General features: G+C 42.4%; 1 protein-coding gene across 1 annotated transcript in view; it reads right to left on the minus strand.

The window, feature by feature from the left end:
• Positions 1 to 14,842, minus strand: part of RHBDL3 (rhomboid, veinlet-like 3 (Drosophila)) — a 199,056-nt gene that overhangs the window by 37,941 nt on the left and 146,273 nt on the right. The window contains exon 5 of the mRNA XM_015424702.1: positions 1,182 to 1,406. Within this exon, the coding sequence (XP_015280188.1) occupies positions 1,182 to 1,406 (225 nt within the window). The remainder of the gene's footprint in view (positions 1 to 1,181; positions 1,407 to 14,842) is intronic.

Below are 14,842 nucleotides of genomic sequence, written 5' to 3' on the forward strand. Positions count from 1 at the left end.
CATCAGGAATAGCATTGCTACATGGCACACAGAGTGGTCAAAGGCACTTTTTCAGTGTCCGGTATGGAAGCATCCACCATCTCAAGATTCTAACCCCACCTACAGCAATGTACAATATAACATACAGCAATTAAAACAATATCATAATGAACAAAGTCATCACTGACCAAAACAAATGCAAAGTAAGAGTCCTCAATAGGCCTAAATATGTTTCATTGAAGTAGTAGAGGGTGAAATGAGATGTTTCAAAAGACGCCCTTCTCCTTGGCAACATGTGGCATAAACACAACTTGTGATGTGAGACCATTGCACTGTTTTTCTACCCTGCCTCATATTTCGGCAAGGAGGGCACAGAACTGCCAATTTAGTTAGGATCCAACCTCTTATCTTGAAGAGGGGGAAGGGAAGACAGAGTAGTAGCCTTTTCATGTCTCTCACAACATCTAGGTCTGCCTTGAGTAAGTTTAATAGCACCAGAAGGCTCCTTGGGAAAATGCTCTACAGCAGGGGTTCCCTTACTGAAAAAGCCTAGCCTTGAGCACTACTAAGCCTTTATTCAAAGAGAAAGTACCTGCGGAAAGACCTCCCTAACATGTCAAAAAGACTGGTTCGGTTCATAGTGGCCAAGTCATTCATGCATATGCTGTGCTCAATCCATTCATGGATTTAAAGATTAATAGTCAGAACTGGGGTGTGTGTGTGTATTTTTGGATATGTGTGTGTGTGTGTGTGTGACTGCGTGTGTACCTGGAAATCATGGTGACCTCTGGTGACGGACCCTTATTGGGGGCCTGGAGGATATTCAGAGAGGTGGCTGAATACAGCCTGCCCCTGCCTCCCGCCTCTGGTATTCCAAGGAGGTCTCCCATCCAAGTACTTGCCAGAGTTGACCCTGCTTAGGTCGCAAGATCTGATGAGTATAAATATTGGTTTAATATGGTGCCTCTAACCTGCAGCCTACCCCTTTAAGCAGAATTCTGTACCAGCTGAAGCTTCCAGGACATCTTTGAGGGACAGATTCATGCAGGGCACAAATAGTAGCAGCCAGATCTCTGCAATCAAAGAAAGAATGCAGCCAGCTGATAAACAGGATCTGAAGGCGATCTTCTGGGGGAATGTGGTCCCACTGAAAACAGGCAAACACACCTCCTCTGAATCACTTTATGCTCACAGAGACTCACCTCTACAATGGTGATGGCAATCATGAACCAAGGAGGAGGGCAGCAGGTGTAACTGTCATAGAACCACTTCCGATCTATCTCACGCGGCAACGTTTCATATGCAACATGCCGAATCAACCGCTGGGAAAGGCTAAGCCCCGTCTCCTCCAGTAGTGCCTTGCTGCACAACCTTCGGTTCCCCTGCAAAATGGCTTGGCGGAAGCTATTGGACCTTTTGTTACTCATCTGAGGGAAAAGGGAAGATAAAAATAAAGGAAAAATTAAAATGTTGAAACCAAGCAATAGCCTACTAGTCAAACTGAAGGAGTTTGGCTAAGCTCAAAGAGAAGTGCATGAAAAGGTGGTCAAAAAGAGTATTTCAGCAGATTTGGGAGATTACCTTTGTACTTACCATATGTCTGGCATTACCTCCTGACCCAACCCACCAAATCTAGATCCTACTCTACTAACAATTTACATAAATCAAGCATCCCATATTTATAACTATGGTTTGTGCTCTGTTTTAAATTGTATGGAGGACAGCCAAATCGTATCTTATGAGGAAGTGGTTTTTAAAAATGGGTGGTATAAGACTATCATCTTTAAATATTTCCAGATTTGAAAAATCCCATTTGCTTCTAAGAAAAATGCAATTCCATATAAAATAACAAAATGTGCTCTATTAATCTGAGCTGGAAATATAAAAGAACAGATTGGCTTATTCTTTATTGTTAATTTTAGACAACTCAATGATTTTATGTGAGCTGTAACTGGGATGTCTGATGTACTACAGCTGATAAAGTTTGTAATTGGTCTGCTGTTTAGTCTTCTTTGGTATCCATAAATCTGAAGAAGAACTTTCTTGAAGTACAATTTCTCTGCTACTCAACTGTTATGAAACAGATACATATAATTTAATTCAAGATTAATGTTAGAGATGCTAGTCTAATGATACCAACTTTTATCATTTTTTGGACATGCTCTTCTATATAAAATTACTGGAGATAAATTCTTGATTTGAGAAATAACTGGAGAGACCATTTCTTATGACGCAAAGAGAGTTTTATTATGTTATCTGACAAAGAAAAATAATGATCTTGAATAAGTGATAAACATGAATAGCAGCAAAGAAGCGTATTATTTCGTATTGGGGGGGAAGTATCTGAGCTGCTATTAATATCTGACTGGTTTAAAAGAATGTGAACAATTGCACTCATTGTCAAATTTTAACCATGATGTATCCACAATAGCCCACGACAAGAATGAAGTGAAATGGTGGCAATTAACTGTTGACTTGCTGCCATCTCATTAAGGTCTTGGTGAACCACAGAAGATGGGACATCTAAAAACTGGGCTAGGCAGCAATAAAACAATTTGGACCTAATCAGATCTTGTGGAAGATCAGGGGCAAGAGGGATTTTCTGAACAAATTACATAACATCAGCAGACTTCAGGATCTGTGCTTGCCATAACAATTAAACCTGTCCTTTATGCAGATTTTTGGAGGTATGTATCGGTACAGACACATAGCTTTCTCCTAGTATTTGGAATACCGAAGCTGAACAGACACAGGGGATCCATGATTAGATCTTCCAGCATTTTCTCTAGACTTCAGGGCTGTATTACAAGGCAGAACAAAAAAATAATTCACTTTACTAATCTGGAGTGAGGGTCAAATAGACCCCAAGGTAAGTCACAGAAATAAAAAAAAAGCCTTGGGGATTCTGCTGACCATGAAACCAGGTGCGGAGGGGGGGGAAATCTATACTTCATTAAGTTTTTCCCTTTGGCAATAAAAACAGAACAGCAAGAAAGGCATTAGAGAAAAAACACAAGAAGTTTTTATTTTATTACTTCTACCCTACATGCTAATGTTACTGCACCATTCAATCAAAGCGGGGGTAAAAATTATCTGAGACCTTTAGTAGATACACTGGGGTAGCATGAAACACCACTAGGCAATTGACCTCATTTCACCCATTTCCTCCCTTTCCAGGGTCAATCTGACCCCCTTTCTGTTAAGGGCCAATGTGACTGTGGTTGACATGCTGGGGGAGGCATTAGCCATTATTTACTTTAGCCATTAAATACTTCCTTTTTTTTTTTTTGGCCCCCGAAGGGGAATTTTTTTATTTGCATTTCTATAAAACTACAACAGAAATTGGGGAGGGAGAGTCTACAATCTATAGGAGAAAGTAAAAAGAACCCAACTAAAAACCCAAGAATGGAGGTTTTACAATGCTTAAAACATAGTTGTTACTCTTATACAGTTACTTTCAAACATGAAGAGTGCCCGCCAATCATCGCTTCTGCTGACAAAACCAGCTTATCTGACTGAACAGAGAGTAATTCCAAAGCTATAACACACATAATCACAGTCCTTAAGAAAAAATTAGCATCTCCACGCTTTACTCCCCCCCCCATAGGCAAGATCTTTAAAACCAATGTTCCCTCAGTAAGAACATTACAACACGTTTTTCTTCTTCCGTCTTCGATGTATCTTCTTTCTTCAATTATCTTTTAGTTTTTATAAGTCCGGATCCATCTATTCGTGATATAAACCAAGTTCCTTTTTTCGAGGGACATCTTCGCTTCCTTAAACGTCTTAGATCAAAAGAGTCTTTCCTTTTGTTGCAGTAACAACACGCTCATTGGAGATTCCAACCTTTCTCTTAGCAAGCAGATCTTATAAAGTTGGGGTAGCGAGCCCTTTACTCCAGAAAACTGCTTTTCGATCAGCTTGCCAACCCAGCCACAATGAACTAAACTTTAGAGTCTCCTCACCATTCATACGTCTCTATGAAACTGCTTTTCAATCAGCTTGCCAATCCAGCCACAAAGAACTAAACCTTAGAGTCTCCTTACCATTCATACGTCACTATGATCAACATACTGTCCCTTTAAAAGTGTAGCTGCTTTTAGTACAGATCCAGGTCGCTTCTCACTTTAGCCACCAGAGGGCCCGCGATTCCCTTTAAAGACAGAGTCTATGGTTAGGTCACGTGACCTAACTTTCCACTGTCCTCCTTCCTGAAGAAAGCATTGATCCCGCCTCCCTCTTCGCCTCTCGTCGCCATCTTTTGGGGATGTTTACCTCAGCCGAGAAAGAATGCCAAAGTCTCTAAGGTCTGTTTAAACACTCAGCTTTCTTTTAGAAAAACTCTCCACTACTGTCCATCGCCACAATTTGATCAGTCCCTCCATCCTTGCTTTCGCATTTGCTTAAAATGTCGGGAGATAGGGCGTCCCCTCCCCCCCTCTGTTTATACGCTTATAGTAGAGGGACTTCACGTCTAGGCTTTAGTGTCTCGTTTCAACGGCAACTCACTCATCAATCCTTGAATCAATCCACCAGGTCCTAAGACGGCCCCTGGAATCACACCAGGCAGAGAAAATCACTAAACCTCCAAATGCTTGTCCCGGTGGTCGCTTCTAATCCAGTACTGGGAATCAGGGCAGGACCTTCAGGGCAGAGAGTAGCCCCCCTGTACCGGCTGCCGGCCGGAGGTAGGGCTCTCCAAAGCCCCCTGGCTAGAAGCCCATTGTCTATGGCCTCCATGGGGGAGCGTGCACAATCACGCTCTCTCCTAATCCCCGATTCATGGCACATGTCTCTCGGAGAAACCAAGAGATACCGCCATCGTTTAAAGCACCAAAACCGGGGGGGGGGGACCATTAAATACTTCCTAAGCCAATCTTAACCCCACTACAGGGGAAATGTTGTGATATCTATAGTGTCTATATATTTTCCCTGCCTTTGGGGGGAGGGTAAGACTGAGGAAAGGTCAGAGGGTTAAACACCCTCTTTTCTATCAGATTAGCAGCTCCAAAAAACGTCTTTGAAATAAATGGGGGGAAAACATTGGGAGATCTCAAACTTTGTTCCGTTGCTTCAGACCAACATGGCTACCCACCTGAATCTATCCTCAATCACAGTTTCCTTGGTCCTCATAAGCAGCTCCCTCCCTCAAGAGAAGGGCAACCAGTTCCTATAGCAGTTCTCCAGTGATGAATGAATGGGTGCAGATCTGGACACCCATACAAGCACAACCCTCTTGTTTTGCCACGTGCCTCAGTATTTGTACATTCCTACATAATTATGCACAACATAAAATGCCCCAAGTACATACACGTATAATGTGCAATTGCCAAAACCCACTCTGAGCACCTTTGACTCAACACTTCAACTTTCGAGTGACATCTGCTTGTTGAAAGCTGCCAGGGGCCTTGCTCAGCACAAGAGAGAGAAAGCACAGCATTTTTAGCATCCCTGGAGGTTTTTTGGATCATCTTTCTTTTTTTGGCTTCGAGCCTCTGGATTTCAAAGCCTGAACCTTCTGCTTTCAGATATACAAAGGCTGTTGAGTAATTGTTCCAAGCAGAGCCAAGCTGCTTAAAAAACATACTAACTGTTGCTGTGAGCAACTCCGAGACACCAGTCACCATATCAAGTAACCACCAAGCGGTAGCTTCTGAGTTGTCTCACACATTTTGATGGGCCTTTGGGGGCTGTTAATGCATCAGCGGGGTTTTTTCCCCCTTGTGATTCACAGATGACTATGGTGATGGTTCATAGCTAAAATGCAATCTCTGAGTCCAGAGGCACTAAACCTTTGAGTAGATGCTGTAGTCAAATATAAAGAAAGTATTGTCTCACTGATGTCTGCTTTACAAGCTGACCAGCTATGTTTGACCAGGCTCTGGTCTGACACAGTTATCTATATATCTAATAGCCAAGGCGCCCCCCCCCGCGTGCGGATATCTAAATCCGCACATCGGGGGCACCTGGGGGGCAGGGAGATTTTCCTGCACATTTGGGGCAATCCCCAGATGTGCAGAAAAATCTAAAAACTGTAAAAAACTATAGGGGGGATACGTAAATCCCCACAAAAGTAAAAGAGCATTTCCTGCGCATGCGCAGGGAATGCACTTACCTCTGTTGTTAGTGGCGGCAGCGGGCAGCTCAGAGCATGCAGGGCTCGCTGGTGTTGCTGTTGTGGGCGGAGGCAGTGGCGGTGAAGAGCCTGGTGGGTCTGGCTGCTTGGAGCCGCGCAGGACTCGCCAGTGTTGGTGTTGTGGGTGATGGTGGCGCACAACTCTCCCAAGTGAGCGGCCTCCCCGCAGCCAGCAATTCGGCCCCCGAGCTGAGGGACAGGGGTCGCCGCTGCCAGGTTTCTCCCAGGCGAGCAGCCTCCCTGCAACTAGCCAGTCATCCCTGGAGCCGTGGGGCAGGGGATGCTGCCACCAAGCCTCTCCCAAGTGAGCAGCCTCCCCGCAGCCAGCAAGTCAGCCGTGGAGCAGGGGACGCTGTCGCTGCCAGGTCTCTCCCAAGCGAGCGACCTCCCCACGGCCAGAAAAACAACGAAGAAGCTGTAGAAAGGGAGGCAGAAGAGGGGGAGATTGTCGAGGGGGGGAGAAACAGGGAGGAGAGAGGGGCAGACTGACAACGGGTGGGGGAAGAGGGGCGAGACATAGAAGGGGAGAGAGAAGAAAGGGGGTAAGAAAGGATTCCTAGAGAAGGGGGTGGGGAGGAGAACTAAAATAGAAGGAGTGAGAGGAGAAAGGGAGGTGAGGGAAGATTGATAGATAAGACAGGAGGGAACTTTGACAGAGAAGGGGGGAGAGGGAAGCAAAGATGGGGAAAATGCCCCCTCCCGGCAAGTTTCTTGCGGGTCTCCCCTTGTTATATCCTAACCACTTCGGCAGTTTCAGTACATTATTATTTTCCAACACATCCATTATTTTCAAGGCACAACTTTTGCATTCTTTTTGCAGCTGAATGAAAAGTAGAAATTCAGTGTGTGAAACTTTACTCATCACTGCATGCTGGGTAGTTTCACCAGCTGGATTTCTGATTATCATGCAGCTGCTAAAGGTACAAAAGCCCTTGTGTTTTGTTTTTAACTCTTGGCAACTCTAAGGCAGAGTGCTTTGGTCTGAACCCTCAAGACAATTCTTATGTTTTTGGGCAACAAACTAAGAACACTGAAAATGTAGGTCTTCCTTTTGCAGGAAAAAAAAAGCCTACATGTCGAAAGCAGACAGCTAGCTGGACAGATAACACAACCTGTGTTGACCTTGTAATTTTATTTAATTAATTTTATTTAAGCCATGCTCTTCCATTTTAACCTCACAACAACCCTGCAAGGAAGGTTAGGCTGAAAGTACATGACTGGCCCATGGTCACCCAGCAAACTTTCACAGCACAGTGAGGATTCAAACCTCAGTTTCTTGGATCCTAGTTGGACTCCCTAACTGCTATACCTAACTGCCTTGCTGAATGATCCCTTTCATCCACTATTACAGACCGGATCCTGATCTGAGGCAAGCCACCATTCTTTTCCTACGACTCAGATCTGCCTGAAACTGGATAAATCCAACAGGAAGCAAGTCTTGGGTTGAAGGGGGTCCCCAGATCCAGGAATAACACAGTCATAGGCCTGTTTAGAACACATCACTCTAGGACAGTAGGCCACTCAAAAGGCACCCTAAAAGTATGGTTGTAGTTTGGAATGGGAACACTACATGACAAAAGGAATGTAATACGTCTCAATGGCTATAGATATAGCAGAATAATAATGCATCAAAATCACACATACTGGTTAGGTAAGCATTAAGGGTAGAGTCAAAGCCTTCATTTTGCAAATCAGGGACTGTAGAGGGAGGGGAAGGTGAGGAATTCACACTGCACAGATGGAAATTAACACTGGATTCAAGCCAAGTACTAAAAGGATTAAAACGTTTATTGAGAAACAACTAATTCTAGGTACTGTCTTACAAAAGACAGAAAAATATATTTATTAAACATTATTTACTTCATTTATATCATACCTTTTGCTTTGCCCCAAGGGGACCCCAAAATGGTATACCGCCTCTTCTTATCCATTTTATCCTAAAAGCAATTTATGCCAAAATTAATTGGATTACACCAAATCTTAGTTGCAATGGAGTCTACAAATCCATTTGGGGGACAACAGCCCATTCTAGGGTTGCCAGGTCCCTACCTTCTGCTCACAGGGGGAACGGGGCTTCCATTTCAGGATCTTCTGACGTGCATGCCATGATGATGTCACCTGGAAGTGAAGTCATCGTGCTAGGCACGTCATCAGGGGGACGCTCTAGCATTCAGCCAGAAACTCTATGGTACCATAGAGGGTTTTTTTGGCCGAGTGCTAGAGCTCTCCCCCCCCCCGCGACATGCCCCAATCCCGGCACTTTGGGGGCAGGGTTGCCCCTGCCATCCAGATCTGGGCCAGCGGATCGGGGGCCCTAAAAGAGGGGAACCCCTTACCCTCCCGGGGGAATGGCAAGCCTAGCCCATTCAGAAATTGCAAAGTCTCATCCATTTTTCTCTGGGGGTTTCCAAAGGTACTGACTCAAATTGGACTACCAAACAAACAAACAAACAGATGAAAGACATATCTCCTAGGTCGCCTAGGGAATGAATGTGGAAGGGGGGCGTGCGTTATGGGCTGTAACCTTAGAAGGGCCAAGTATTTCCTGATGAATCTGCACTACCTCTGTATGCATAATAAACCCACTTTGAGGAGGAAACACTTGATTACCTGGCAGATACTCATAGAAAAGAGAAGTATAGAATATATACAAGCACAGGACACACAATGACTTGTGGGAGGGCATCTCATCTCCCCTTCTCCCACTATTTCTTCTTTCCTTTTCTTGAAAGCCCCCTTTTCCTACTTCTTTCTTTCCTTCCCATCCACCAGCCAACCTACCTCTATCTGCCTCTGTCTTCAGCTTTCCTTCTTTCTCTCCCCATGAAGGTTTCTCCCTAGGAAAACTCTGGCCTAGCTGTGGAATGCCAGTTGCTGGGCCAGGCCCAGTTGCATGATGGGAAACCTGCAATGACTTGCAGGAGGGGTACCTCATTTCCCCTTTATCCCTTCTTGCACTGCTTCCTATTGGCAGCCCCCATATCCTCACCTTTCCCTGTTTCCTTGTCTCCTTCTCACTGATGAACCTACCTATTATGTGCTTCCCACCTTCAGCTATATTTTTATTTAATTTATTTGTATTCTGCTATGACTGACTGCACTTTTTAAAAGCTTAGAAGTGCTGTGTAGAAACAGCTAAAGGACTGTGAAGGTTTAATTCTTCACATAAACAGAGAGCCTTGAGTGACAGGCTGCTCCAAGCAATCTGATTGGTTAGCATCAGCTGAGCAGAGAAAGACTTGAGAGCTGCGTGCTGAGGAGAGAGTCAGTCAGATTTTTGCATCAACTGAGTTGAGTTTGATTTTGGCCTTAGCTGAGAGCAGTTTAACGCAGACAGAGAACTGGAGGAAAGTTGGCAAGGAAAATTGGGAAATAGGCAAAGATTCCTATTCGGGCCAGGGAAAGGGGATAGATCTTCTAGAGAGAGAAGGAATCTCGCTCATCTGCTGTGGTTAGAAGCTGCCTTTAAAGACCTTAAGAATCAGTTAAAAACTCATGACAAGTACTGGTGTTTCAAGAGAAGGGGGTTTGGGTACTGGAAAAAGTGTACCAGCCTTCTGGAAACCAAAAGAGTCAGAGAATACTCAAAGAAAGTGTACTGGAGTGTTTGGGAAAACATTGGGACAAACGCCTCCCAACATAAAGATTTAAGTAACTGTGAATAGCTTAAGAAACTCTCATTAGCTTGAAACCTAATAACTAAAGTCTGTGCATGTGCTGGTTTTACCTCAGAGTTATCTCTATTGAATTACCTCAGAAATTTCAACCCCTGATTTTACCTGAGCTTTCCTTTCTATGTTGACTAAAATATTTTGTTAATTTTGAATGTCAAAATGTCTTGTGCCATTTTCAGTGGTTTAAGTTAAAGGGCGATCCCAGCCCTTCTCTCAGGTTCCTGGCCTGAGCCAGCAGTAAAATATCATACTGAGACAGGGTGGGACAGCCAAAGTTCTTCAGGAAAGACAAAAACAGACCACTAGGGCTGCTCAGTCAGAAAGGGGGGGAAAACGGAGGGAAAATCTTGCCTTTGAGGGAAGGAGATGGATGGGTCAATCATACGGGCCTTTATCCCCAGTGGGGACCTGAAACAGTTTGCATCATTCTCCTCCTCCTTCCCATTAACCTCCTCCATCCCTGTGAGGTAAATTAACATGTGTGATTGGCCCAAAGTCACCTTGTGAATTTCTGTGGCAGAGTGGGGATTCAAACCTGGGTTCTCCCAGATCCTAATCTGCAACTCTAATCTCTACGCTGCACTGGCTATCGTGTGTTTGTGAGATGACTGCTGTTGAACAGAAACAAACAGCTGGCCCGAGTGATTCATGCAAGTTGTGTGATAGCGAATCACCCAGTGTTTGCTGCCATGCCTGGCCCCAAGGAGTCTTCCCTCAAAGGTCAAAACAGCCCTGGAAAGGGCCCTGCCCCCTCTTCTGCCTTTTACTGACAGAAACCAAGGCTTGAAGGCTGGCAATACTGTTGATGCCTAGCAACACCCACAATGACAACTGTGGTGGTGCCACTTCAATTATTTTTTGGGGGGGGTTAACCCCCAATGTATTTCTTTAAGATTTCAGATTGTTCTGCAAACCTGGGGCTTCATGGTGCCACTCTCCACATTAAGTATCCACAGATGGGGCCACGTTGAGAACTTAGATATGATAATTGTTCTTACAGGAGGTGGTTGTCAGAATTGTAATCTGGATATAGTACTTAGGCCAACAACTGAACCACTTAGCTCAACCTGGAGCCTTCAAGTTCAGAGTGTGCAGAAAATCCCTCTCTTGCAAAAATGGCTATTGAAATGTATGAAGCAGAGGACCATCAAATTCTCTGGCAGATAAAGGGGACTGAAGTTATATGCAAAATACCTCTGTAAAATAATACATAGTTTTGGATACTGCCATTCTCGTATTTTCTTTTAGCTTTTTTTAAAAATAATTTTTATTTTACAACATAACCAACATATACATCAAACAGTTCACAATAAACTTTGTTTAAAAGTAGATCATATTATGATACAGAGTGTTCCTTGGAAGAATATCTTTTTCCATTAAATAACTTATAATTGGAAACCAAATTGATACCACTTTTTTCTCATATTGTGTAGCAGAATTTTTATACAAATTACATGATAATTTACTCAAAATAAAATAATCCCATATCTTTATGAGCCATTGTTGCACTGTGGGAGGTTTTTCTCCTATCCATTGTATTGCTATCATTGATTTTGCTATTGTTAACAGTAGAGAAGCAGTTTCCCTCTGTCTTGATGTCATTTGGTTTGTGTCCCATTTTTCCAACAATATCACCTCTGGTTTTTGAGGTATTTGTATAGATATCATTTCATTAATCACACCTTAAGTACTTCTTCCCAAAATTTTTGTATCGTTTTACATGACCACCAACAGTGTAAGTAGTCTGCTGATTGACCACATTGTTTAAGACATCTAGGAGAGTGTTCAGAATTTATTCTATGTCGTAGTATAGGTGTGACTTGCCATCTAATCAATATTTTAGATGCTTGCCATTTAACTGTAAAAAAATTTGATATTTGACTAGGGGCGTTCCATATTTTTTCCCAGTCTTCTTCTGTTAATTCAAGATTTAAATTTCTAGACCATTGTTTCTGATATCATGTTTTCTCTTCTTCATCTGCCTTATTTAATATTTGGTATAAAATAGCGAAATGCTGGCCTAGATGAATCACAAATGGGAATTAAGATTGCTGGGGAAAAGATCAACAACCTCAGATATGCAGACGATACCACTCTGATGGCAGAAAGTGAAGAGGACCTTAAGAGCCTCTTGCCCAGGGTAAAAGAGGAGAGCGCAAAAGTGGACTTGAAGCTCAACATCAAAAAAACTAAGATCATGGCATCCGGTCCCATCACTCCTTGGCAAATAGAAGGGGAGGTCGTGGAAGTAGTGACAGACTTCACGTTCCTGGGATCCCAGATCACTGCAGACTGTGACTGCAGCCATGAAATTAAAAGACGCCTGCTACTTGGGAGGAAAGCGATGGTGCACCTAAACAGCATGATAAAAAGTAGAGACATCACCCTGCCAACAAAAATCCGCATGGTCAAAGCAATGGTATTCCCAGTAGTCATGTATGGCTGCGAGAGTTGGACTATAAGGAAGGCCGAGCGCCGAAGAATAGATTCTTTTGAACTATGGTGCTGGAGAAGACTCTTGAGAGTCCCTTGGACTGCAAGAAGATCAAATCAGTCAATCCTAAAAGAAATCAACCCTGACTGTTCCCTGGAAGGCCAGATAATGAAAATGAAGCTCAAATACTTTGGCCACCAAATGAGAAGGGAGCACTCACTGGAGAAGACCCTGATGCTGGGAAAGATTGAAGGTCAAAGAAGACGGGGACGGCAAAGGATGAGATGGTTAGACAGTGTCATAGATGCAACGAACATGAGACTGAGCCAACTTCAGAGGACAGCGGAAGACAGGAGGGCCTGGCGGAATCTAGTCCATGGGGTCGCGAAGAGTCAGACTCGACTGTGCGACTGAACAACAACAACAAGTAATTAAACCTGGATTTTGTTCTTTTGCTTCGTTGACCAATAATTCAAAAGGTGTCATGGGTCTGTTCCTTGTCTGTTTCAACTGGGGTGTTTCTAATAAGTGTTTTATTTGAAGATATTTATACCAATGTACTTTATGTTGTATTTTTTCCTAATTTGCTCTTTTTTATAATTTTATCTTTTTCTAATAAATGGATTATTCTTGTTATTCCTGCTTTTGTCCATCTTTCAAATTCTTTAGGGTCTTGTCCGGTGGGAAACCATTTCTGGTTTATATATGATGCTTGATATGAAATTGTTGGTGTGAGTGCCTTTTGTCTTTTTTGCCATATTGTTAAGGAATTTCTTAATAAGCTGTTTGTAGTTTTCATGTTGCTAGGTCTTGTGTCTGAGGTCCATAATAAATCATATAATGAACTCATCCTTTCTATTTCTGTGCTTAATTCAATTTGTACCCATGTTGGGGGTTGTTGTGAGGTTGCTGCTTTTATTAGATTTGCTATGTTTGAAGCCTCATAATATGTGTATAGGTTAGGTAGATCTATACCTCCTCTTGATCAGGGGTCATTTGGGGGGGGACGCGGGGGGACGCCATCCCCCCGGGTGAGGTGCGGGAGGGCGGGGCCTGGAGCTCCCTGCTGGTGCCCGTTGGAGGTCGCCGCCGGCTGTGGGGAGGACACACTTCCAGTGATGTCAGGGGGTGTGGCATATGCTAATGAGTTATGCAAATGAGTCCCCCTAGCTCTTTTTCTACGAAATGACCCCTGCTCTTGATGTTAATCGTGTAAGTGTTCTAAAGTTTACTCTGTGTTTTTTATTATTCCAAAGGAATTTATTTATTACATTCTGCCATCCTTTTATGATTTTTTTTGGTGTTTGTATTGGGAGGGCCCTAAACATGAATAGATATTTAGGTAAAATAAAACTTTTTATTAATTGTAATCTATCCATCCAATTTAATATCTTTGCATTCCAATGTTTTAATGTATTCTTTATTTCGGTTTGTAATTTGTTAAAGTTACAGTTAAATAATGTCTCTGAAGTTGGGGGTATATAAATTCCTAAGTATCTCCAAGGTTTGTTAGAATATTTGAATTTGAACTCTTCTATTATCTGTTTTAATTGGGATTTTCTGATATTTAATGTGTGCATTATTGATTTTTCTTTGCTAAAAGTCATTCCTGAAATTTGCCCAAAGTCTTCAATATTTTGTCTAAGTCCCTTTAGTGAATCTAGTAGATTTATTATATATAGTAGTAAATCATCTGCATATATAGACAGTTTGTGTTCTTGTTGATTTATTTTTGGACCTTGTATGTGTTTGTTTAACCTTATTATTTCTGCTAGAGGTTCCATAGCCATTATAAATAGAGGAGACAGGGGACACCCCTGTCTTGTGCCTCTTTGTAGTTGACTAACATTGTACAAAGCAAAGAAAGCCCTTATTAAGGTTAGAATTGCCAACCTCCAGGTGGAATTATGCTGTGAAGACTTACTAATTATACATTCATATCTCATTGTAATTAATAAATGCAAGTTATACAACAATATTTGTGCATATTATTAATACTTATGCAAGGCTAAGACTGAACGTTCCAATACAAATCTATAAAGACATTTAAACAGATATCTGGCAAACAGTCATAATAAAGTACAAAAGGTGCTATTTCAGCATTCAGTTCAAGTGTCCCATTTTCAGAGAAATTGTTGAAATTCCATGTGAATCCAGCTGATGGAGGGCTAGCTTGTGAAAACTCCATTTCAGGTATCCTCTTTCATCGAAGCTGGTATCCATTCATTCAAAATTTGCTTCACTGGTTTCAAAAAGGACTGGTGAAAGTCTGTCAGCGTAATGCAATTTCTCCGAAAATGGGACACTTGAACTGAATGTTGAAATAGCAGCTTTTGCACTTTACTATGACTGGCTGCCAGATATCTGTTTAAATGTTTTTACAAATTTGTATTGGAACTTTCTGTCTTAGCATTGCATAAGTATTAATAATCAATATGCACAAACGTTTTTGTATAATTTGCATGTATTAATTATAATGATATATGAGTTAATAATTAGTAAGTCTTCACAGCATAATTATTTTTGGTAACCTCCAGGTGGATCCTGGAGTTCTCCCAGAATTACAACTGATTTCCAGACTACAGAGATAGTTTTCCTGGAGGAAATGGCAGCTTTGAA

Source organism: Gekko japonicus, unplaced genomic scaffold (genome assembly GCF_001447785.1).
Source record: "Gekko japonicus isolate JY-2015 unplaced genomic scaffold, Gekko_japonicus_V1.1 scaffold668, whole genome shotgun sequence".
Taxonomy (NCBI): domain Eukaryota; kingdom Metazoa; phylum Chordata; class Lepidosauria; order Squamata; family Gekkonidae; genus Gekko; species Gekko japonicus.